The sequence below is a fragment of the Lagopus leucura genome, unplaced genomic scaffold (genome assembly GCF_019238085.1).
Source record: "Lagopus leucura isolate 7727_CA_CO unplaced genomic scaffold, USGS_WTPT01 Super-Scaffold_73, whole genome shotgun sequence".
Lineage (NCBI taxonomy): Eukaryota > Metazoa > Chordata > Aves > Galliformes > Phasianidae > Lagopus > Lagopus leucura.
The window spans coordinates 42,754,586-42,778,109 of NW_024962252.1; the positions used below are offsets into that span (position 1 = coordinate 42,754,586).

Genomic DNA, 23,524 nt, shown 5'->3' on the forward strand with positions numbered 1-23,524 from the left:
CGGCCATCAAGGTGTTTTGCTTGACCAGAGCCATCAGGGTGAGGCCAGGCCGTGCTCCTGGAGCAGTGCTTGCTGGCAACGCGGCCAGGCCGGATGCCCCTTTTGGGAATAAAGGAGGCAGCCCTGGACGTCACAGCGATTCCCCGGCACCGAGCAGGCAGCCCGGGTTCAGGCGCCGCTAGCACCGGGGCGGAGCGCGGCGGCGGCGGCGGCGGCTTCCGGCGGCCCCGGCCAGGTTGCGAAAGGTTAAGGCTTGCCCGAGCCGTCCCGGGCTCACCCCTTTCCTCCTCTAGGGCGCTCCCGGTACCGCCGACATGGAGCAGCCGGGGGGACGCGCCGCCCGCCTGGCCCTCGGCCTGGTGCTGCTCTGCTCTGCGCTGCGAACTGCCGCGGCGGCGCCGGCCGGCCCGGGGCCCCGCTCCGCTGTGGGTGAGTGCGCCTGGAGGGCAGCGGCCGAAGCGGGCGGCGGGAGGGTTACGGATGAGGGGTGGCCCTGTCCCTGCTGACGGGTACCCGTCAGGGAGATCGGCCGCCGCCTGTAGGAGCCGGGCCGGCCCGCACCTCCTGCCCTGTCCGAAGTCGGGAGTTGTTTTGTGCTTCCCTTCGTGGCTTTACCAAATATAGCCAGCTGCGCTTCTATATCCAACTAGCTGCAATATCGAGTCAGTTTTAAATATGTAATTACGGTGCCGTTCAGGTTACGTGAGGGTTAAATGGAGCCTTTACGTAGCTCCCAGGGTACCTGGCACTCCAGGCAGCGGCGGGTAGGTGAGGTGAGCCCTGCCCTGCCGGCGGTGTGTGCGCTGCAAACACTGGCTGTGCGTCTGTGCTGTCAGCCGGCAAACACGCTTTGATCGGCCTGACTCCAGCACGGAGTCAGGCACAGGTGAGTGCTTTGGCACTGGCTCCGCGGGACTTTCAGTTCCTGTGGCCCACAGACACCACAAACCAATGCGGAGCCACGTTCACGTGCTTCTGTGTCTCTCGTGGTGTTGTGGATCTCAGAGGTTACTGCTGAGCTTTGCTTCCTGAAACAAAACTCCACAGGGTCAGCTCGTGTGCTGCCTGCTCTGTCACTGAGAATGTGGCCCTGGGAAAATCAATTGGTGGCAGTCCCAGTTTCACAGCAGGTAACCCGGATACACGTTCCTTTTCCAAATGCTTTGAAACTGACAGAAAGAAAATATTCATATATTTTACTGAATGTAAAAGCTGGCAGTTTCACACAAGCATAGTTCATCATGTTCAAGATATTGCCATTCATCTTAGTGCTTCTTCTTTTTTCTTTTTTCTTTTTTTTTTCCTTCACGTGTGGTGCTAAGCACCACTAAGCACCATTCTCAGCGATGGCTGAGAGTGTGTCAGCCTGGACAGTGCTGGGTAGGTAAGGCTTTCTGATAAGGAGCCCAGTCAGTCTGTTGGCAGCTGGGGAGTGCTTAGAAATCCTTGCACTCGTGCTGTATCCTGCTGTTTTTTTCTAGATTGTTATACTTTATAGTAACTTCAAGCCAGGCAAGATCTAGGAAAATAATTAAGATTATAACTACCTCACTTTTTAGTTGGTGTAATTCAGACGTCCCTCTATCACCTCTTCTGTTCTCTATCACTTCCTCAACTATCGAGTTTCCAGATTGTTATAAGTGAAGAGCTTCATGTACCAGCCCATACTAACCTCCAGTTTTTATTTTTTTTTCTGCTGAATTGCTTAAACCTGTGCTTCTGTTTCCATTTTTTTCTAAGCAGATTGTATGAAGGACTCACACCAGGAATGCACCTCTCAAACATATTAATCAGACAGGAAAATTAGCAGTTTGTTTTAAATTAATTCTTCAAAACTTCAAAGAGAAATGGCAGTAGAAAAACTGGAGCAAACTTTGAGTTACCCATGTGTATCCTGTTCACGTCTGCAAGTTGTAATCATAAAGCCACAAAATTACTACTTTTTTTTAAAGAAAGACTTGCATTTTTCAGAAATCAATGTCAGCAATTCCTGGTGATATTTAGATTCAGCTAATAAGTACTTTTTTTTTTTCTTTTTCTTTTTTTTTTTTCTCCAGGCTATATAAGGAATGGTATTCTTGAAAACCTGTTGGAAATAATGCATTTTCTTTAACTTTTGTTTTCTGAAAACAGGGCAGTTCTGGCATATATCTGATCTGCACTTAGATCCAACTTACCACATCACTCCTGATCGCACCAAAGTTTGTTCTTCTTCCAAAGGAGCCAATGCCTCTAACCCAGGCCCTTTTGGAGACTTTTTATGTGATTCTCCTTATGAACTTATTTTGTCAGCATTTACATTCATGAAGGATTCAAAACAGCCGGCTTCATTCATGATTTGGACAGGGTAAGTGTTCAAGTCACTCTACGGAGCAATACTTCACAAATTTGTATTTGCACCAACACATCTCATTTTAGTATCTAAAAAATACTACTTTCTAGAGTCTGTTTTCTTGTCTGATTAGCTAGTAAGTGAATGATTGAGTGAGCATTATAAGGCCTCAGGAACAGATCTTAATCTCTGTAATCATTTGAAGATACTGTTCATTGGGACGTTTACAACATGACTGTTGGTGCAAATTAATAGAAGTGGTGAAGGGAGAGTAAGTGTAAAGAAAGATCAGAGAAATAAGTGACTGGAATAAATTGTCATGGAAGGCACTGGATTTTCTAAGTCTTAAGGGCATTAAATGTGAAGTGGGTTCTTTTTTTTAGAAGATGCCCTTTGTTGGATTCTGTGAGAGGTAACTAGAATCAACAGCATTACAGCTTACAACTTCTAATCTTAAATTCTTTGTTCATAAAATTTTCTCTTTTTTCAGAGATAGCCCTCCTCATGTTCCAGTGGAAGAACTCTCCACAAAGTTGGTCATTAATATCATTGGCAATATGAGTTCTACAATTCACAGTTTCTTTCCAGATCTTCAGGTTTTTCCAGCCTTGGGAAATCATGATTACTGGCCACAGGTAGAGCAAATGAGAAACTTGTTTATGTACCATACTGAACTTGTTCTTCAGAGGCTAAGTTTAAAAAAAACCCAGACATTACAGTAGTGGAATACGTGTAACTATTATTCTGGAAATAGATCCTGCAGATCTCCAATTAGCATTTAAAATTATCAAGAATTCCAATCAAGAATACAGAGTCACGTCTATGTGTTAAATTACCCAAACAAATGCTTGTCAGGTAAAATCTGTATGTTGCCTGAGGTGATGCAAATTTGGTTCTAATCATTCTTTGTGGCTTAGAACAACCAGGTCTTACCAATGTGTTTCATTTACACTCTCATTTTTCCTTGCTGTGTAAGTCAGGCAAGTGTGTATCACAACCATCGGACAGAGATACATCCTCAGTGCATATGGCAGCATGTGGTAGGATTCAAGGCATACTGAAATGCCTACTAGAAATCTATCTATGTACATCACTGACTTATTTTTTTATTCAGAGACTGTTGGAAGAATTTTTGAAATGTACAAATGTATTTTGTAAATAGTTTTGACACTGTTATTAAAATATCATTTTTTTTTCTTTCCTCATTCAACTGTTAGAAATATTCCCATTGACAATTTACTGGATATGTGGGCCACTGCAGCTGAGAACAGTGCTTCTTTGCTTTCAGTGTTGTATGGATATTGTTCTTGGCACAGCTCAAAAATAAACAGTTGCTTCATTTGTCCTAGTGCAAGTTGATCTGGCAGTGCTCAGGACTGAGAAACAGATTCACTCATTGGATCTGAGAGGATCGGAAGGGACGTTTAGCAGGTCAACTAAAATAACTTACAAAGACATTTATTCCAGCCTTCTGTGCTATTCATTAGGCCTGTAATGGAATACTTGCTACAGTAAATGATTTTGGTATACTAGTATCATTGTCTGGTGTTAGTAGTTCCCAAACCTGGGAGTAATAGAAATGCTTGGAGAAGGGAATGGGTTGTATGAGAAGGAAAATCAGAGCTAATAACGTGGTGTAGCTTGGAGCTGTAGGTGCCTGGATGAAGACAGGACTTCAGTCTTTTGTGTTCTGATGCTTGTAGTGTAGTTTGACCTTGTCATTTGCAGTAACAGGAGATCAGGTTGGTTCACCAGAGACTATTGGTAGAACATTTTACCACCTTAAATGAAGTTTAAATTCAGTTGAATTGGTTGTATTTATTTGTCTGCTTATTTATTTATTTATTACTGTGTTTGCAGAGAGGAGTTGACCTTCAGCATTCTCCTTTGGTATAGAGTGAAAAAGCTGTGTACAGTAACCTTCAGACAAAGAATGAAGTAAATCCACATGGCAGACAAGTCTAGTGACTTTTTTTTGACAGATGAGAGCTTGTTTATGAAATTGAGTTTGAAGGTGGAAGAAATACTGTCAGCAGGGGCAACTGGACACCAAATAGCATTTTGAAACAGGCTGCTCATTGGGAAAACTGTTGTATTTTCTCTGTGCTAAAACACACGAGTATTTCTGTGTTGCTTTGTTTGAAATGTCACACTTTTCTAATGTGCAGAACTGGCATTCTGTTCTATCACTGTTGGAGAAAGACTGTGGGTTTAGAAATTCCCCACTATGAGGTTGTTGGATTTTTTTTTTTTTTTTTTTTTTTTTTTCTTTTAAAGATGTTTCTGCTTTTCTTGTGGATATGGTTGGCAAGATGTGCCAAAGACTGGAAGCCATGTGGAGCAAACTACATGCCATAGGCTGTTCCAGGGTCTGTGAAGGCTGTTTGCTTATTGTGCACCAGAGAACTTTATTGCTTTCTTTTATGTACTGACCTATCATAACAATTTCATGATCTTGGATGATTTTTCTTGCAGAACCTATTAAAAGTACTGGTCAAGTTAATCAGGCACTGGAATAACTTTCAAGTTGTGTATTGTGACCTTCATTTTTCTGCGTAGGCTCACTTTGTTTCACATTCTTGTCCCTGCTTACAAGTGCCCTAACTGCTGCTTGATCTGAGTGTTCACAGAAGGCTGGATTGCCTTTTAGAGCCTGAGACCAAACCAGTTTCAGGCCATAATGTGGCCTGTTATCTAAAATCAGACTTTGCTGTGTTTTGCTGTTAGTGACTTAACTCTGGCTGAACTGATGTGGCACAAAGCTTTCTTAGTAACTAATATCTGTGCACTGCAGGCAACAAATGTCTGAACAGACTCCTGATTGCACCACTTCTAGGCTGAGACTTATTGCCTAAGCCTCTAATAAAGTATGTTTAGTTTCAAAGATCTTAGGTCAAATTTTAAGCTTAAGAAAACATATACTGTAAGAGTGTTCCTATTTTTTGACCCTGGATTTTTTTTCTTCTAGCACTAAGCATCCAAACAGCTATCTTAGGAAAGACAAGGATAAGCTGGAATCATCCTGTTGGGCTCAGATGTGAGCGTGGCAGTAGTGTAGGCTGGAGTAATTGGGCATTACTTGGCTTAGACTGAAAAGTGTTACAGTCCTTGTTAGAGCAGGTGGGAGAAAAGACTAAAAACCTTATATTTTAAATGCTTTGTCATCAGAACTATATGAGGTCGAAGATATACTGGCAAATTTAATCAAAATATTTCTTAGCACCTTAGTGGAATTTTGGGGAGCTGCTGTGAACCCCAAGTTGCAAGAAAGAATCATCTTCTATATAATAAACTCGAGTTCAAGGTTCTCCTCCAAGAGACTGTATTTTCAAAAGGCAAATGAACTGTAAATCTTCTGTTTATAGTTTTGCAGAATGTATGGTTTTCCACTTAGGTGTGCTCCTAAGGCTTGAAATATTTCTGGCATTAGTTTATCAGTGCATTAACATTCAAGAAATGTAAACCATGCTGTTTACATTTTGAATAAGTTCTGAATTAGTTCTGAATAAGTTCATATGTTTGTTCTTAATCAGCATTACTGGATGGAGAGAGGTTCTTTTTTTCTTTCTTAAGTTCTTCCTGGTGATGACTGGTTACATTTGTGTTTTCAGAAAAGTCAGGTGGGATGTTGGTTTTGTTTTTATACATATGGCTGAATGACAGCACTTAGGAAGGTTATACTGTCTCACAGGATCAGCTTCCTGTAACCACCAGTGAAGTTTACAATGCTGTAGCAGATTTCTGGAAGCCTTGGCTAACTGATGAAGCCATCAGCACCTTCAGAAAAGGTAAAGAACATCAGTAATATATTGTAAGGCTAAGAGAACTAATAATCCTGCAGATTTGCCCCCTTTGCTCAGGTAAGTCACACAGGTTCTATCAGTTCAATGAACTGATAGTGCTTCTTCTGGAAGAAGCTATTTATCTTTTTGTATGTCACTGTTTATCTTCAGGATACGTTTGTTCTCCTCTGGTGCAATAATTACTACTGCTTTTTGTAACAAGTGCAGTTTTATTGGCTTTGCACAAGTACTGGTAAAGCTACCTTCAGGGTTTCATAATAAAAATAGCTTTCTAGATGCACAAGAAGAGTTAACTTTCGCTTTACAGAAATTGATTAAATGCTGTCTCTGTTTTGATACTACATGTATTTCAGAGTAAGTATGTAACTGTATATTTCCTAAATTCATAACAGCACATAGTCTTTCTTACATTGTTAATTCCATTGTGTTTGTATTCAGCTTCCTAAACTGGGAAACTATTTATATCCTTATTATGATTTTCATTTAGCAAAGGACTAGAAGATTCAACTCAATTTCCAACCCAGAAATTATGGATTTGGAATTTTAATTTGTGTTTTTGTGACCTCTGGATAAGAATGGAATTAAGTATTCTAATAGTAAAGTAAAACTCAGCAAGGCAGATCTTATAGTGTTACAGCTGTATTGTCATTGCTTCTCTGGAGTCTGGTGAACTATGAAATTGCACTCATTGATGTTCTGTATGCCATGGAGGATTTTAGGAACTTGGACTCATAGAAAAATAAGATGTTTACTCGTAATTATTTTCCAGTCTAAAGTTAACAGACTTTCAAAGTACAAGGCTACTAAACTCAAACAGTTCTTCCAAGAGGAATGAGGAACGTGTGTGCTTGCAGTATTTTAGGGAATGTGTACTTTTAGCAGCTACTGCATCTCTGTCTATGGAAGAAATATGAACTGGATAAAGGCATACGAAAGCTCAAACACAAAGCAGTTACAGGAAAAAAAAATCATAAAATATTCAGTATCAACTTTTCCTACTAAAATGTTGGTGAAAACAGATTCTTAAGATGTTCTGGTGGTGGTACATGGCTTAGCTAAGTGTGACATGTTCAATGTTACTAGAATGAACAATGCTAGATTCTTTTTCAGTGGCTTGAAACTTTTTTTTTTCAGATGATGTTGATCTTATTTTCACAGGTGGCTTTTACACACAACTGTTTGAATCAAATGTGAGCTCTGAACCACTCAGGATAATCAGTTTGAACACAAATTTGTATTACAGCCCAAACCATGTGACTGTGAATATCACAGACCCAGCCAACCAGTTGGCCTGGCTGGAAGGAGTACTAGAAGCCTCTTCACAAAAGAAGGAAAAGGTAGGGACCATGAACAGAACCCACTGGCGTGGTTTGTTTAAACTTTGACAATTTAAAAAAAAAGAGAGACAGTAAAAATATAAACATTATTCACGTTACCAAAGAGATTGCAAATGCTGAAGTTGCATGTGAATGTAGTAATAGTTCTTCCTTGAATATTCATATTGTGTACATACTACAATAATCAATAAATTAATTGAATACCCTTTCTGAAATTATGCAGTAAAATTCCTTTTCTTACCTACCTATGTACAATACTGTAGGAACCGGAATGAAAATGTTTTCACTTTTGCTTCTGAATCTTTTTATTCATAGCCTTTAATTTTAAAATGTGCACTCTTGGTCTGAGACAAAAAATAGTATATTTTACATTTTTATGTAATTACGAATATAAAGAAAAAAGATTTTATTAACCACAAAACTTAGTCAAGCTGTAGCAATTGCTGCAGTCTGAGCGTTAATAATTAACTGCCTTATAAGTTCTTAAAATGAGGTTATAAAATGTTGGCTCATTTTAATTGACTGATGTGGGGATTGGATTGTTAGCTGAGCAAGAAAAGTGTTTAATTTGAAACCTGTTTACAGAGCTTGTCTTCTTTTTACTAACAAGGAAAATAGTAACTTTTTTAAACATTGTAATACAAAAGAGAGAGTAGGGATCCATTTTCAGTCCAAGACAGGGATTTTAACTAGCTCTTATATTCTGCTGAATGTCAGAGCATGCAGTCTCTATAAAATTCTAACATAACATTTTCTTATTATCCTCTTGAAATGTCAAGTCATAACTCTTGCTGTAATAACTTATTAATTATGTCAAATGAAAAAAAAATGTTTTTCTTTGCACTATAATCATGCATAGACTTATCAGAACTTTTCAAAGATACACTGAATTCATGAAGAAAATAGTACTTTTCTCATTATAAGTTTAAACTTAGAGTTTGTATTTTGTCTAGAAAAACTGTTGTCATTTCCAGCTTTCAGAATGCCATGTCAGAGATAACAATGATTAACACGGTTTTATAATAATGCTAAGTTACAGTTAAAAATGTGAGTTTTGAAGGAAGATGCTAATTGTGCTTTCTTTAATTTAGGTATATGTAATAGGACATGTACCAATAGGATACTTGCCGTTTGCAAGAAATACCACAGCTATCAGAGAATATTACAATGAGAGACTGGTAAAAATATTTCGCAAATACAGTAGTGTTATTGCTGGCCAATTTTTTGGGCACACACATAGAGACAGTATCATGGTCCTCCTGGATGAAGAAGGTAGTGATGTTTGTTGAATCCTTCGTCTTATTCTTTTTGATTAAAAGCAAATTAATATTTTCTTGCATAGTGTTATCAGTCAGACTCTGCTAGAAATGGAAATTGGGAAATTCTGCTGTTTTTCTGCAAGAATTCAAGTCTCACACACTTCCAATTTTTATTTTTTTTTTTCCTGAAATCAAAAAAAACTCGGAAATGTTCGGCTTCTTTTTTTTTTTTTTTTTTTTAATGAATGCTTATGCCTAGACAAGAATTTCTAGTCTTAGCTCTCTACTTTCTCAGTGACAGGGGCAAATTGTACTAGCTAGTTGCTATTGTGTAATGTGTCAAAGAGAATGTTCTCAGGCCAACTAGACATGCTCTGTGTTCTTATGTTTCCTGCATCATTACTGTGCCTCTCTGCTGAGTTCCCTGCTGCTTTGAAGTTAATTAAGATAAGGGTAAGCAGGAGGCAGGGGAAAAAAAGTCTCTGCTTGTTGCATCTCTTAGATCAGCTAATTTCCCTTCATGAAAAGCACCCAGGTTTGAAAATGTTGTTTATTGCTTTGAAATCCCTTAGTTTTAGTCATGGATATGTATGTACTCTTACATCTTTAGCTGAATCTCTCTAACAATTAGCTAGTGAAGTGGATATTTATATATATACCACAGTGAGTGGTCCACTGCTTTGGTTTATGTAAAATACTCAAGTGTTAAGCTGCTCTTCATCTTTCTGCTTTATGTAAACTCCTAAAAGTAGTGCCTGAAATAATGATTGGGATCATAGAATCATTAATGTTGGAAAAGACCTCTAAGATCATTAGTCCAACCATCCATATACAGTGATAGGTTTACTCAAAGAGATCTAGATAGCTGCCAAGATATGTCGTATTCGAGTTTACCTTTTTGCATGCAGTTATCATGAATTAATGCCAAGTAAAAAGGAATCCAATCAAAGTGAAAGAAATGGCCTGTGATATGTTTAAATGGTTTTTCAAGGCAGACATATACCCACATATTTTTGGACCTTGTCCTATTTGTGCATAAAATCAACACCTGTACTGCAGATTTCACTCAAGAAATACAGAACTTATAAAAATTTTCATATGCAAGTAGCAAATTATTTTAATAATTCTGCATTTTTTGACAGAATTCAAACAGTGAACTTTAATGTAGCTAAATGCAGCTCATGTTTATTTGTACTGTTTTAGGCTCTCTTATTGATGTCATTTTTCTTTTAGAAAATTTTAGAAAATTTCAGAGAATTCGAAGTTCATGTCATACTGATTGATGTAGCCAATATCAATGTGCTGAGATACAGAGTTCAGTTCTATCTCTTCTAGAAGCATCTACTGATTTCCTAGCTTTTAAAGCTTATGGCCTTGTGATTTCACTGCTGTGGCGTCAGAGAAAGGAGTAGTTAAGGTTGTGGGTTTTTTTGTTTGTTTGTTTGTTTGTTTGTTTTCCACAGGGAACCTCAAAATATCCTTGATGCATATTCTATTTATTGAAACCTTTGCACATCCTCATGTTTCAGTTGCTCTGAAGTGTTCATATCCTAGGTTCTGGGCTGGTCTAGATGTGTGAAGATATCAGTTTATGATATCTTAATGTTTCTAATAATATTATAACTACATGAAGAAAAAGTACAAAAAGCAACATATAAAGTACAACATGAAGATTCAAAGTTCAGAATATTTCTTCAGTAGAAATGTGCAAAATAAAGAGACCTTAGTTGTAGGGAAGACCGTTTAGCACTTAGGTAGTTGAATTGGTGGGAAGCCTCTAATAGAGATAAATTTCACTGATATGCAGTGGAATGTGGGCTGTGGTAATTTAGTAATTCACCCTTTTTTTTTTTGGTTACCAAGTGGACGTGTAGAAGGAGTTCACAGTGATGCAGCTAATCCAGGGTTTAAAATAAATAAATAAATAAAATTGTGATGTACCTAAGTCAGTAACTATAGTTCTTGCTGTAGTGGTTTTCCCCAGAAACATTATTTAAAAAATAAATGACTGAAGGGTAACTGTTTCCTCATCTTTCCTTTTCCTGCAGGGAAGCCAGTAAATTCCTTGTTTGTGGCACCTGCTGTAACCCCAGTGAAGAATGTATGGCAAATGGAGTCCAATAACCCAGGTGTCAGATTGTATCAATATGATCTCCTTAATTATAGCTTGCTGGTAAGTAAGGGTTTTAAAACATGTTTAAGGCTTTTGAAATATTTAAGTACATTGTCATTACAAATTACAGCAGGATGTCAGCCTTTGTAGTATTATGGTAATCGGTGGAATTTAGGTGCTTACCATTGTTTTTCTTCCTGGGAAAAGAAAACGAAATCAGACAATTTCATCAGTCTGTCTCTATCTGCAAGACTACTCAGTACTTCCTGTTCTCTATGAATATCTTACAATATGGAAGCAAAAATGATTACAAATTTCTGAGCAGAACCCTCAAATTGCAAGGAACAGGAGAGCTCTGCAATACTGAAAAAAGCTCGCCTAAATCCTGGGCTCCTTTACATACCAGTCTTTGCTGGTATGTTAATGCTGAGCTTTGGGAGGCAATCCATGAAATGCTTCTAAGGGTTGTAGAACTGCAGATGAAGAAAATCACACTTTTAGCCATGTGATGCCTTTTATGTAGCTTTCTAAATAATGTTTCTACTTTTAATAGGAAGTTGTAAGGAAACTTAGACAAATTAGGATACTTCTATAGTCTTATTTGATTTTTTTTGGAGAGAAATTGAATCCTATAAAGCTGTTTTGGCTCTAACTAACTTAGATGTTCTCTGGGTAATTCAGGGTAAAATCTTGCCCTTGCTGAGTTCAGTAACAATGCATCTTAGAGCTTGATTGAAACTGGGGATTTCCTCTGGAGATCTATGCTAATATGGACTGCTCCTTTCTTGCACAGATTTCATTCCTGTATCTTCATTTCTTTTTCCCTGAATTCTTCCTGGGCCATTATTTTTTCCCTCTCATTTTGCTGTTCAAGCAGAACCCGTAGAGAAAAAAAAAAAGAAAAAAAAAAAAAGGGTTCTGTGTTTCATTTTGTTGCCTCAGTCCCAAACCAGACACAACCAAAGTGGCATTTTCTTTACAGTTTGGACAGGAAAGATTTCTAACAGTGCCACTGTTTCCTTTTGTCTTCCTTTTTTCTTCTCCCCATCCCCCCACGATTACCACACTGCATGTTCTAGTTTTGGGTGTAAGCCCAGCTCTTGGGGTGGGACGTGACCTTCTATTCAGTTGTAAATAATGAGGAGTGACAGCTTCCTAATCAATATATCACTCTGGGGACTTAATGAAGCAGGGAAGAAAGCAATACAGCCGTGCCTTTTTTTTTTTCTTTTTTCTTTTTTTAACTGTAGGATCTTTGGCAGTTTTACATGGACCTCAGAGATGCCAACAAGAAAAATGAATCAAACTGGAAATTAGAATACATCTTGACTAAAGCTTACGGCATTGAAGACTTGAAGCCAGAAAGTTTATATGAAATGGCCAAGCAGTTGTCTGTGCCACATAGCACGTTGTTTGAGCAGTATTACAATAACTTCATTGTGAGTTATAACAAAACCATTGTCTGTGAAGAGGGGTGCAAGATCTGCCAAATATGTGCAATCCAATATCTGGATTATTCCTCATACACAGATTGTATCAATCAGGAAGAAGCGTGGAGATGAAATCTCCAATGCAATTTATGCTAAAGTTAACCAAAGCCTTTGATTTAATGAACCCGCTCATCCTCTCACTCAAGCTCTGACGCACTGGTGTGGAACCTGTGGGACTTCTCCGAATTTCAGGGGAGTAATAAATCTCCCTAGATCTTCCTTCTTGTAATCATGTTTTTCTTCCATATCCAAATGAAAGTTTATTGGCTATGTAACAGTGGGCAGATATTTGGCTGTTTTTTCAAGTGTCTTGTGCCTCCTGTAAGAGGCATTAGAAAATGTGGGAATAGAAGTTAGTTCTTTGGAAATCCAAGCCTGTTATTAGGGTTTATACACGTAGGCAATGCCATTTCAGGCATGAGATTTATATGTGGACAGATTTCAGTCATCTGCAGATATTTTCAAAGCATAATTTTCAAAACCTGTGTTTGCTGAGGCTGGAGTGGAGTTACCTTGTTGATATGATGCCAGTATTAGGCATCTTCCTGTCCCTGTGCCAAGTTTCCTTTTCTCTCTTAAAGAGCTGTTAAATCCAGCTCTGTTTAGAGGCATGTTCTAATGTCAGCATCGATGTCACTTGATGGATCACAAAACTGCAAACTGAAAATGCTTAGTGTAATTTTAGAGTAAATGTCCAGCACCAAGTGCCTCTTTCCTATAATAGGGCTGTGTGTATTAGTACTGCTCTCAAGCAGTCAACTGCTATAAGATTTTGCAGTACACTGTGAATTTAAATTGATAAATAACAATCATTAGACAAAGCATGTACATATTGTGTCCAGTACATGTAAACACATGTCATATTTTTTGGGTTTCTCAGGTTTATTTTTTCAAAGAGCACTCTAATTCTTAATGTGAAGCTTATCATATGTATCAATTTACTGTGATTACGTGTGCAAGATGATAATATTAAAAAGACAGTTTTTCTATAGTATGTAATCAAGAACAGCGAGTTAACAGGAATTTTCTGCAGACTGTGTGAGGAAGTACAGAAAAAATTCAGTGGTAAAAAGTGATTATTCTCTCTATGTTTCTTGGTTGAGTTTCTCATGGCTGTGTTCATTAAAAAATGCTTCTGTTACCAGTGTCATTTCTCCAAGGGCAAGCAAAGTTATGGGTGGATAGCATGCAGGCAATAATAGGACAGCTGAGGTTGCTCCAGTTTGTCGGGTGGGTTTTGTTCAACTCAGTTTTGTGCTTTGGACAACTATCTCTTTCACTGTTCTGAGTTTTCTGCTCTTTCTGGTTTTCATTTTTTTTCTGACTTCTGTTTGAACGTAATACTACCAAAAAAAAAAAACCCAAAAAACAAAAAACAAAAAAACCCCAACCAACTACAAGGCATCCTGGAAACGTGCAATAAAAATTACCTAGCTACATTCTTTGTCTGTTGCTGAATCTTAGGGAAAGACTTGAACTATGTAGCAGATTATTAGCTACGGAGCTCTTGGATGCTGTTAATGATCTGTTTGGATTGTTGCTTCCTAGATTTTTTTTTTTTTTTGGTATGTGTTACTATTTAGTGAGCATGAGCAAATAAATGTCTTCAAATGTCTAAATACCAAATTATGCTTGAGATTTTTTTTTTTTTTAAGACATACAATCTGAATTTATCTGAACTTTAGCTGAAGCTTTAATTGGAGCCAATAGTTGGTATGGCACCAGCCAAGGAAGTTGTTTCAGCCAGAGGGATTTATCCCTCAAAGAGTTGCATTTAGCCGGGGTATGTCCATCAAGATGCATCCTGTTAGGCAGGCTGGCATTCTCTGCTTCTACTATATGTAACTACTTGTGCAAAATGCAAACTGAACTGGCCAAGAAGGATCCAGGAATAGTTTGACTGCATCAGCTTGTAAATAGGAAATAAAATACAAAGAACTAAGAGCTGCTAAGAATTTTACACTGAAAAAATCCTAAGGTAGATCACATAAACTTAAAAGTCACCTGTATCTAAGACGAAATAGAAGGTGATATTTTTTATTTCAGATTCATGCTGCTGTATTTCTCCATGAATCTAAAAATATTTTAGAAGTAAGTTATGTTTTCCTGACAGCAGATTTTTTTTTTTTTTTTTTTTTTTTTTGTGGAATCATAACAATTAAACATCAAAAAGGAATGACATGATAAAACTTCTGACTCCCACAGGCAACATTCCACATTTCGAATGATATTTTGTGGCCCCATCTTCAATGAAAGGCTAGGAGGAATATTTTTGAGGCTGCATATGACAGAAAGACAAATTACACCACCTAGTGGAGTAGAAAACTTTGCATATATCTATACAGTTTGAGATGTATTGAAAGGGAGAGTTATTTCTCAAATATTCTAGGACTTACCTGCTAATTATCTCTTTTGCAGCAGTACTGCCATGTTGCTCGTTTCTTCCTGGGTATTAAATGATTTCAGGCTCCTAGAGTCCATGTCACTTAAGGGGAGCCTGAACCCTGTGGTAAGCGCAGGTCTCAGCCGATAAACTGAGAATAACTGAAGTCTACAGAAGGGATCTTCAGAGGCCAGCTCAGCTAGCCAGGAGTAAAGCAAGTGATGGAAACAAAAGATTTCCTTCCAATTAGTTTTTATGCTTTACTTCTGTCCTGGAATTAAGTGCCTGAGCTTATGTCTACCTTAAAAGGTACTGCCACCTAATAGGAGCACTTCCTTTAACAAGAGAGTTGGTTCTGAGAAGCTGATTCCACTGCAGCAGATCCCATTTGCAGTTGCAGGACACTAGATGTACCCTTGAAGTGCACCCACTGTCTGCACTGCATCTGAAAGACCACTCTCCATGAGCACTCTACTGCCTGAATGAAAGCAGAGTAAGTGGGAATGATCATTAAACTCAGATGAGAGGTGTGCTTCTGATTCAAGCTAAAAGTAAGGTACGCCCTGAGGCCACTATTAATTGTTTTAGATTGGGGAACTGACTGCTGTCTCATCATTTCTATTTTTCCACTTGTCAGCTTGAAGAGATGACTGGAGGAGATGGGCAGTGTGTGTTAGTGGAAGTGGTGTTGAACTTGAGTTGCCTGAAGACAGAGATAGGTAATGAGGTACTCCTGGTTTCCTGTGATGCATTTTCTGTGTGGGCAATTGATGAACACACAGAATCTTTAAGGATGAGTATCTAGTTTAGCAGTCATGTAAGTTCTCTTTGTTGAAGCAGACATTTCAGGAGGGTGAGTTGTCACATTTGTCTAAGAATAAAACCACTGGGAAATCCCTGATGCACAATGAAAAGGAACTGTGCCAATGTTCATGAAGAATGGGACTGTAAATGTCTAGAAAAGACTAGCTGCTTTCCTTCCTTACTTCCCAAAAACTGGAGGGAGACTTTTTTTTTATCTGCTTAGTGCTACAGCTTTCAGGAAAAAAAAAAAAAGAAAAAAAGAATCGCTGTAATTTCGCTTGTCATCTGTCAGCTCCAGCTTTCTTGTTCTGATGGAGGAAAATCCTACCTGGGAATTCTGCCCAGTTTTGTTAGTCACTGGTGACATGAATGTTGTTTTCATATTGATGTGAACTATCATAGCTATAGAAATTCAAAGAAAACACATGGACAAAAAATTAACCACAAATTTTAACCATCACACATTTAATTAGTTTTTGATAATTGTGGAAGTGGCAAAGGCAGTTTGCTAAATGAACATTTCCAATGTTACTGGATTACTTACATCAGATCCTGTGAACGAGAAGTTTGTGTTTCTCAGAGCTGCCCCTGCAGGTGTAAGAGGAGTCACCAACAGGACAGAAGGTGCAGAAGATGTCTGAGTGAAATCACAATGAGGGAGCTGCTTAAAAGCAAGGATACTGAAAGTAAAACCAGTGGAAATATGGCAAGTTGCAGTTCAATGCACTCAGTGAAGCAGTGGGAGGAGCACTGATGATGTTAAACACGTGCTTATAAATGTAGACAAATTACAGATTTTCACATGCAACTTACATTGCATTCAATGGTAGATCTATATTTAAAGAGCACCTGAAAAAAATCCTTCAATTGTCTTTATTTTAATCTAGTGATCTGAATCTAGCTGTTAAATGTGTGACAGATAATTGCTGAAATATTCCTTCGTCATGTCTTCTAATGCACAGAAGGTAAAAGAAAATTAGCACACTGTTCTCATACCCCGTAAAACTCTGAGTTAGATTTTAAAGCAACCACTCAGACATCAGGAATATTTAAGCTCAAAAAATTTCTGTGGAGCTGGATTTTTCCCTGTCCTGAAAATCATCCTGAGACTTCAATACGTTGCACTGGAATAAAACCAAGACCTTGCTGAGGTTTTAGGCAGGGAGATATGCAAAGTGGAGTTTTGCACCTGAGCCTGCTACCTTGTCTTTGACAGTTGCTCTGCATCTGTCATGGTGCTGAGTGTGCTTTCTCCTCCTACCCTGGAACATACCTTTCAAATTAAAATTTGCTTTAGAACCATTGCATTAATATGAAATACCTGGACTTGAGCAAGGCCTTTGACATGGTTCCCCACCACATCCTTATCTCCAAATGGGAGGGATATGGATTTGATGGGTGGATCACTCGATGCATAAGAAACTGGTTGAAGGGCCGCAGACTGAGGGTGGTCATCAATGGTTCTATGTCAGATGGAGGCTGGTAATGAGCGGCGTCCCCCAGGGGTCTGTCTTGGGACCAGTGCTCTTTAACATCTTTATCAGTGACATCGATGATGGAATCGAGTGCACCCTCAGCAAGTTTGCTGACGGCACAAAGCTGAATGGTGCGGTCGACATGGTGGAAGGAAAGGATGCCATTCAGAGGGACCTCGACAGGCTGTAAAGGTAGGCCTGGGTGAACCTGATGAGGTTCAACAACATCAAAGCAACAACAACAACAGCAAAGTGCAGAGTTTTGCATTTGGGACAGAGGAATCCCAGGCATCCATACAGAGTGGAAGGAGTGGTCCTTGAGAGCAGCCCTGCGGAGAAGGACCTGGGGGTCTTGATAGATAAAAAGCGTAACATGAGCCAGCAGTGTGCCCTTGCAGCTTGGAAGGCAAATGGTATCCTGGGCTCCATCAAAAGAGGAATGGCCAGCAGGGACAGGGAGGTGATTGTCCCCCTCTACTCTGCTCTTGTGAGGCCCCATCTGGAGTACTGCGTCCAAGTGTGGAGCCCCCAGTACAAAAAAGATAGGGAGCTGTTGGAGAGGGTCCAGAGGACAGCCACAAAGATGATCAGGGGACTGGAGCACCTCCGCTATGAAGACAGGCTGAGGGAGCTGGGCTTGTTCAGCCTAGATAAAAGAAGGCTGCATGGTGACCTCATTGCAGCCTTTCAGTACCTAAAGGGAGCCTACAAGCAGGAGGGGAATCAACTCTTTGAAAGGGTTGATAACTGCAGGACAAGGGGAAACAGTTTTAAGTTGAGGAAGGAAAGATTTAGTTTGGATGTCAGGGAGAAATTCTTTACAGGGAGAGTGGTGAGGTGCTGGAACAGGCTGCCTAGGGAGGTTGTGGATGCCCTATCCCTGGAGGTGTTCAAGGCCAGGTTGGATGGGGCCCTGGGCAGCCTGGTCTGGTATTAAATGGGGAGGTTGGTGGCCCTGCCAGGGGCAGGGGGGTTGGAGATTCATGATCCTTGAGGTCCCTTCCAACCCTGGCCATTCTATTCTGTGATTCAGTGAAAAAATCTGATAGTGACACAACACTTTCAGCTGGGAAGTGTGTGAAGCAATTTTCAAGAACTTCTTCCACTTGATAAACAGTTGAACATCTTGCTTGTCCAACAAAACACACCAATATTTGCATTCAAGCAGTTCTTTCATCCTATGTAATTTATGATTTCTGATGGTTCTTGTGGGCTGGATGATCATCTGATAAAAACTGACTTCAGACTACTGAGGTTAATTATGAATTAATTAATAAGATATTGAATAGCCTTAATTGAGACTTGGGAATAGGTTTTCAAGAAATGATCAAAATATTTGTGGGACATAATGCAGTCCTACCTCAATTAGCAGATTTGGGTAACAGTAGTAATTATTAGCCATAGTGCTTATTCTGGAATAATTCTTCTTGTAGACTGGATGTATGAGGTAACAGAGCTCTCCTGCTGTGTTATGCAAGTGAAATCTTCCAAGCTACCTGGGATGTTTGCATTGATTTGTGTCGTGTCAATACAATACCATCTGACTTAAACATACAAACCCAAATTAAAAGAGATGGAAGTTGGGCCTCCTGTGTCTGGATATTCTGATTTGATGGTTGTTGGCTGTAGATGCAGAACACTTAAGCAGTGCTTCTGGGGAGGAGAGGTGATCTGCATCTTTCAGATTTTTATGTTTCCAAGGCTGCTAAACGATGGCAGTTTCTGTAGGTTCTTGTATAGGCGATGGAACTAGCAACTTCTCCAGTCTAGCAGGATCTTTCTTCTTGTGGGTGTGATAAGAAAAGACTGTAGTGGTGTCACTCAAAATATATGCAGAAAAGTTATTCTTCCAGATGGGGATGGAACCTTAAAACTCCTGCATACTGCTGTGGCTTCTTACACCTTATAAAGTGGGAAGCACCTGTTTTTAGACATTCTGAAAAGCCTTTCCTGGCCAACTGCTCATTCCTAATTTGTTGGATGTTTGAGGCAGAACTTGTCCCTTGTATTGGAATATTTTACACCTACAGAAACTGCCATCTGCCACAAAACATTTCAAAACTAGTTGAAACAGGAGACTTTGGTAAAGTATCCCACTAAAAGATTCTGATGTTGTTGCAGCTGATTGCAATGAACCGTGCATTTTACCTAGCCTTAATTGAGTCACTGCAAAGAACATTTAACTTAGCCTCACAGGAGGGGATATTTCATGTTGTTTTTACATCAACCTAGATGAAACCTTCCAACATTTCTAACAGACTTTGTTGATAGCTAACAAGACATGCTTCAAGCCGTCTGTTCTTAAGTCTCCTCTTTTTTTCTTTTTTCTTTTTTTTTAATCTAATTGAAAGTATTTATACAGAACTTGAAATTCTGGACAGGCACAGGATTTTACTCAGAATAATTGCTGGTGTACAATAGAGGGCTTTTCTACAGTATTTTTTTTGTGTGTGTGTTTCTCTCCTCCTCCAGTCTGCAGCCAAAGCAAATTTCTGCTAAGCTGTGTCAAAAAACCATAGCAACTATCTTGTGACAGATCTGAGTAGGTTCTGTTCTTCAAAGGATTAATCTTACATTGCTATGCTCCCATCCAGTGTGATTCTGAGCATTTTTTGCTAAAAACTTGCTAAATATTTGTGTGAGTTGAGTGTTCCCATCATAGCAACTGATGGGCGAAGCATAGTGTGTTAGTCACAATGTGTGGCAGTGGGAGGTTTCAGGGATGCTGGGGTTCTCTCACCAGGCGGGAGGAGTGGGAGCAGGTTGGAGGCAGAGCTAGCAGGGCAGAGGGGAGAGCAGTGCAGATTGGTGGGCTCCTTCGGGCACACATCTGATGGTTTCATTTGGGCTGTGGGTATTAGAGACCCACTCATGGCTTGAATGTGTCTCCTCTCATTCCAGCAGCACAGGCTACCTGCTCTCAGCAGCTGATGAAATAGCCATCATTTGTTTCCTCAGCTCTCTACTCAAAGTTTTAAGCTTGTCCTCCAAATCTCCATGTTTTTTTGCCATTATTTTTGCTATTACTTGTTTCTTTTTGCATAGTGTCAGTTCAAATCAATGTGTGTTTTCAGTGGAGTTAAGGATACGCCAACTCCAAAGTTAAGCTTTGAATGATCAAAACAATCTGCGTTTACTGGCCTAGTGTTCCAAAAACTGTCCCAACTGCCCACTGGAGTTTGCATTCTTGAATATACCAGTTGCCTATGATAGTAACAGCCAGTTCAAATACTTCTTGGAATTTAGAGTCCAGAAAAATGAATAGTTAGCAAATTTTAATGTTGCTCTTCTTGTATCTTAATTGCCAATATTTGCCCTGATACACAAGTAAGAAAAGCCTGAAGACAGAAAGTATTTCTGCACTCTAATCATACTTGCTATTTTCATATGATGATACACAACAGCAGTTGTTATGTGATCAGCCGGGTGGAAGCAGAAGTGACTGTTTGTTCATGGAAGGCAGGTGGTCCTCAGCCCCCATAATGTTCTGGAGTGCCATTGGGATGGAAAATAGGATCCCATCGTACCTAATGATTTATGTGAAAACATGTCAGAGCTTCTCAATGCCTTGAAGGAGATGTTTTCCCACGGAAATTTGCATATCTGACCTAGTGCTGTCCTTATGTCTTTACATCAGACCATTCTAAGCAGCCACTACATGGGACAAAATAACAGTCAGAGCCTAATAGTATGCCATGTCCTTTGCAGATATGTTGAGTCCCTTTTGGGGCCCCTAACTGCATTTGGTCTCTTTTGCTTTGCCTTCCCCCCTGAAACAGCTCTAAGGCTTTTAGAAAGAGACCTTTCCTCTCCTAAGCTGAGGTGAGGCACATCACGACCACGGGAGGGGAAAAACTGTTGCTTCAGCTGCACTTTGAGGAGTGTTATCATGCTACTGCTGAATGAAACCTCATGATAGATTTTTTTTTGGCTGTCTTTGAATTCCCTCTTCTTAGGTTTGTTCTCAGGTGGCAATTTTTTTCTAACACCTTGTATATGTGTAGGTGAGGTGAGAGAACAGCATCTGTCCTTAAACTGCAGTGTTTAGCTCTGTGTGATTTATTGCTTATTGGGTGTTCAGCTTGAAGAATCATCTCTGCTCATTTCCTTTGTTTAGGTATAAAACCCATCTGTCAGTCAGCAAAAGCACAAAATGTGTTTCTCATGATTTTAGAAATCAGACTACAGAAAGTGTTTGGTTTTTTTCCCCCCATGTATTTGAGGAAGGAGAGTGTACCCTTGGATACTCTGGAAAATGAGGAAGATGTGGTAAAAATGTGAATTAACCAACACTAGTGGGTTGAGCTGTGTGGGCTGAGACTTAGACTGACAGGCATAGGATTGATATGACTGCAGTGAGGTCAGGATGAGCCCTGCATCTATGTGTTTCAGCCCTGCATATGAGAAGGCAAATAACACATGGACTGCAAGCTGTGTTTTCCATTCATTGTACAGGGTGAAAAAAGCCTTCATATATATGCCAAGTGTACAGAAAAGAATGTATTAGAAACAGTGATTTTGTTTTAAACTTTTCATTGTTAACCAGACGGAACTTGAGCTCGTTGAATTCCTTACTTAATTCTGTGCCTGCCACTGTGGTTTTCAGCATCTGGCCAATTTTTATTTCAAGAATATCCTTATTTGTATCGGTCCAAATTTATCAAGACTTTGTCATTCACTGACAGGCAAAATCATTTGAATTTAGTGCTTACAGAATATATACTAAACTTATATATACGTTATCTAGAAAGCATATAAAATCACGAGAAAAGCCGTCTCTTTTCTATTGCAACTCTTTGGGCATTCAGAATCAGTAAAAATTTCTGTTTCCCTGAAGAGCTGATACCAGTTCTCCAATCTCACTTTTTTACACTCATTCTCTCTGTTCTACATCTGTTCATCTCCCAGTTATGAATCAGAAGTGTTATGAAGAAGACACACTCTTCATTTTGTTGAGCATTGTAAAATATTCACTAGAATCATGTAAGGATTTGTCCAACTCCTGGCAGAAAGCAGTTCTAAAAACAGTGTGGTCCTTTGTTTGCCAGAAGCATAGTAACAAATGGATTATGTGTAAGAGCCATCTATAGAGCTTTTATTTCATCTCCATTCAGGCTCTACGTGTTTTGCACTGCTTTTAATGAGGCTGCCTGAACTATGGTAACCCCACGGCACATTTGTAAGCAAGAGATATCAGACGAATTGGCCCCTTCCAGGGCTGCATTATGAGGTAATCTGCTTTCATTACAGGATTTATTTTATAGGTGGTAGACCTCAGTGAGAAGACGCTGCAGGCACAAGCAGCACTTATCTGCTCTGTAAGGCCAAGTTCAGAATCTGCATGAATGTGAATCTGCTTTCCCACAGTTCAATCTCCTTCCCTTGCGAGGCTGGAAACACAACCTTTTTGTGCATGACCCCTTGTTTGCTCCCCTTCTGATTCAGACTCATACTGGAATGATTGATAGTCTTTTATAAAATACTCCATAAAGAACTATTTTACTTCCACATCGGCATGAAAGCTTGGGTCCCACATACAAAACAAGTACAAAAACAAGCATCTCACATCAGAATGAAAAGCCTCTTCTTCCTTCTGCCTTTCTGAAGTGTGCAGATTATTCTCTGCAACTGGAAATGTTTATTCCCCTGGCAGTAGAACTGACTGTTGTCAAAAACAACCAAATACATATTCAGAGCATAGATAGATGCCTTATTTTTTCTCTAGAGGCCTATGAATATTTTACTTTTTTTTTAATGTACCTCTTTTTTTTTCTTTATTTCTTTTCTTTTTTCTTTTTTAAAAATGGTTTGCAAATTTTACCAGAAAAAAACAGGATTCACAAGCTGCAGAGCCTACTTAAGGCTTCTGTAGTTTGTCTGAATGTAATCTGTTCTACTGATCTTCTGTTTGTTCTGCTGCTCTTCAGACACCATCAGAATCAAAACTAGCTAGTTTTTGTAGAGGAAATATTGCTACAGTTCAGAAGATGATTGTAAGCACAGTAACAAAGCCACTTAGCAGCCTCATCTTCCTCCTCTCTGGAGATATTTTCTATATGTTGCTTAAAGTTTGTTGTTGTTAGACACCATAGTTCAATAAATTCTTACCTTTGTAAGCAGAGAACCCAGTGAAAAACTGGGGGTGGTGGAAGCAGTATAAGAGATGCTGTTGTTTTGGATCACCACAGATCCAAACCTGAAGTCCAGAACAGGACTTAGAAGTTCAAGTGTTGAAGTCAACACTTGACTTCTTCAACATTTGAAGAAGATTGCTAGGATTTCAGATCTCGTGCCTGGAAGGTGGCTTTCTCTACTGGCAGTAAGGTAAAATCAGATTGAGCTGTGAACTGGTGAGTCTTAATAAGAATCCTAACAACACCGAACGCCTAGAAGTAATCGTTTTCTTCATCATCTCGCAACTGTGAAGAGCAAAACCCTGTGACTAACGGACTCATGAAACAAAAAAGATAGGTCTTATAACACAGCTTGTTATTGTAGGAAAAAAAGAAAAAAAAATATTCTAATGAT

General features: G+C 39.3%; 1 protein-coding gene across 2 annotated transcripts; it reads left to right on the forward strand.

Moving 5' to 3' along the window:
• Positions 1 to 230: 230 nt before the first annotated feature.
• On the forward strand, positions 231 to 13,960 carry SMPDL3A (sphingomyelin phosphodiesterase acid like 3A). 2 transcript variants are annotated; one of them, XM_042893662.1, is made up of 8 exons: positions 231 to 429; positions 2,134 to 2,347; positions 2,823 to 2,967; positions 6,024 to 6,120; positions 7,294 to 7,472; positions 8,564 to 8,744; positions 10,780 to 10,904; positions 12,095 to 13,960. In XM_042893662.1, exons 1-8 carry the CDS (start codon positions 315 to 317, stop codon positions 12,404 to 12,406), a joined length of 1,368 nt encoding a protein of 455 aa, XP_042749596.1. In that variant the 5' UTR covers positions 231 to 314; the 3' UTR covers positions 12,407 to 13,960. The 2 variants fall into 2 exon arrangements, with proteins under 2 accessions (XP_042749596.1, XP_042749587.1); XM_042893653.1 differs by having other exon boundaries at positions 233 to 429; positions 7,270 to 7,472.
• Positions 13,961 to 23,524: the final 9,564 nt, after the last annotated feature.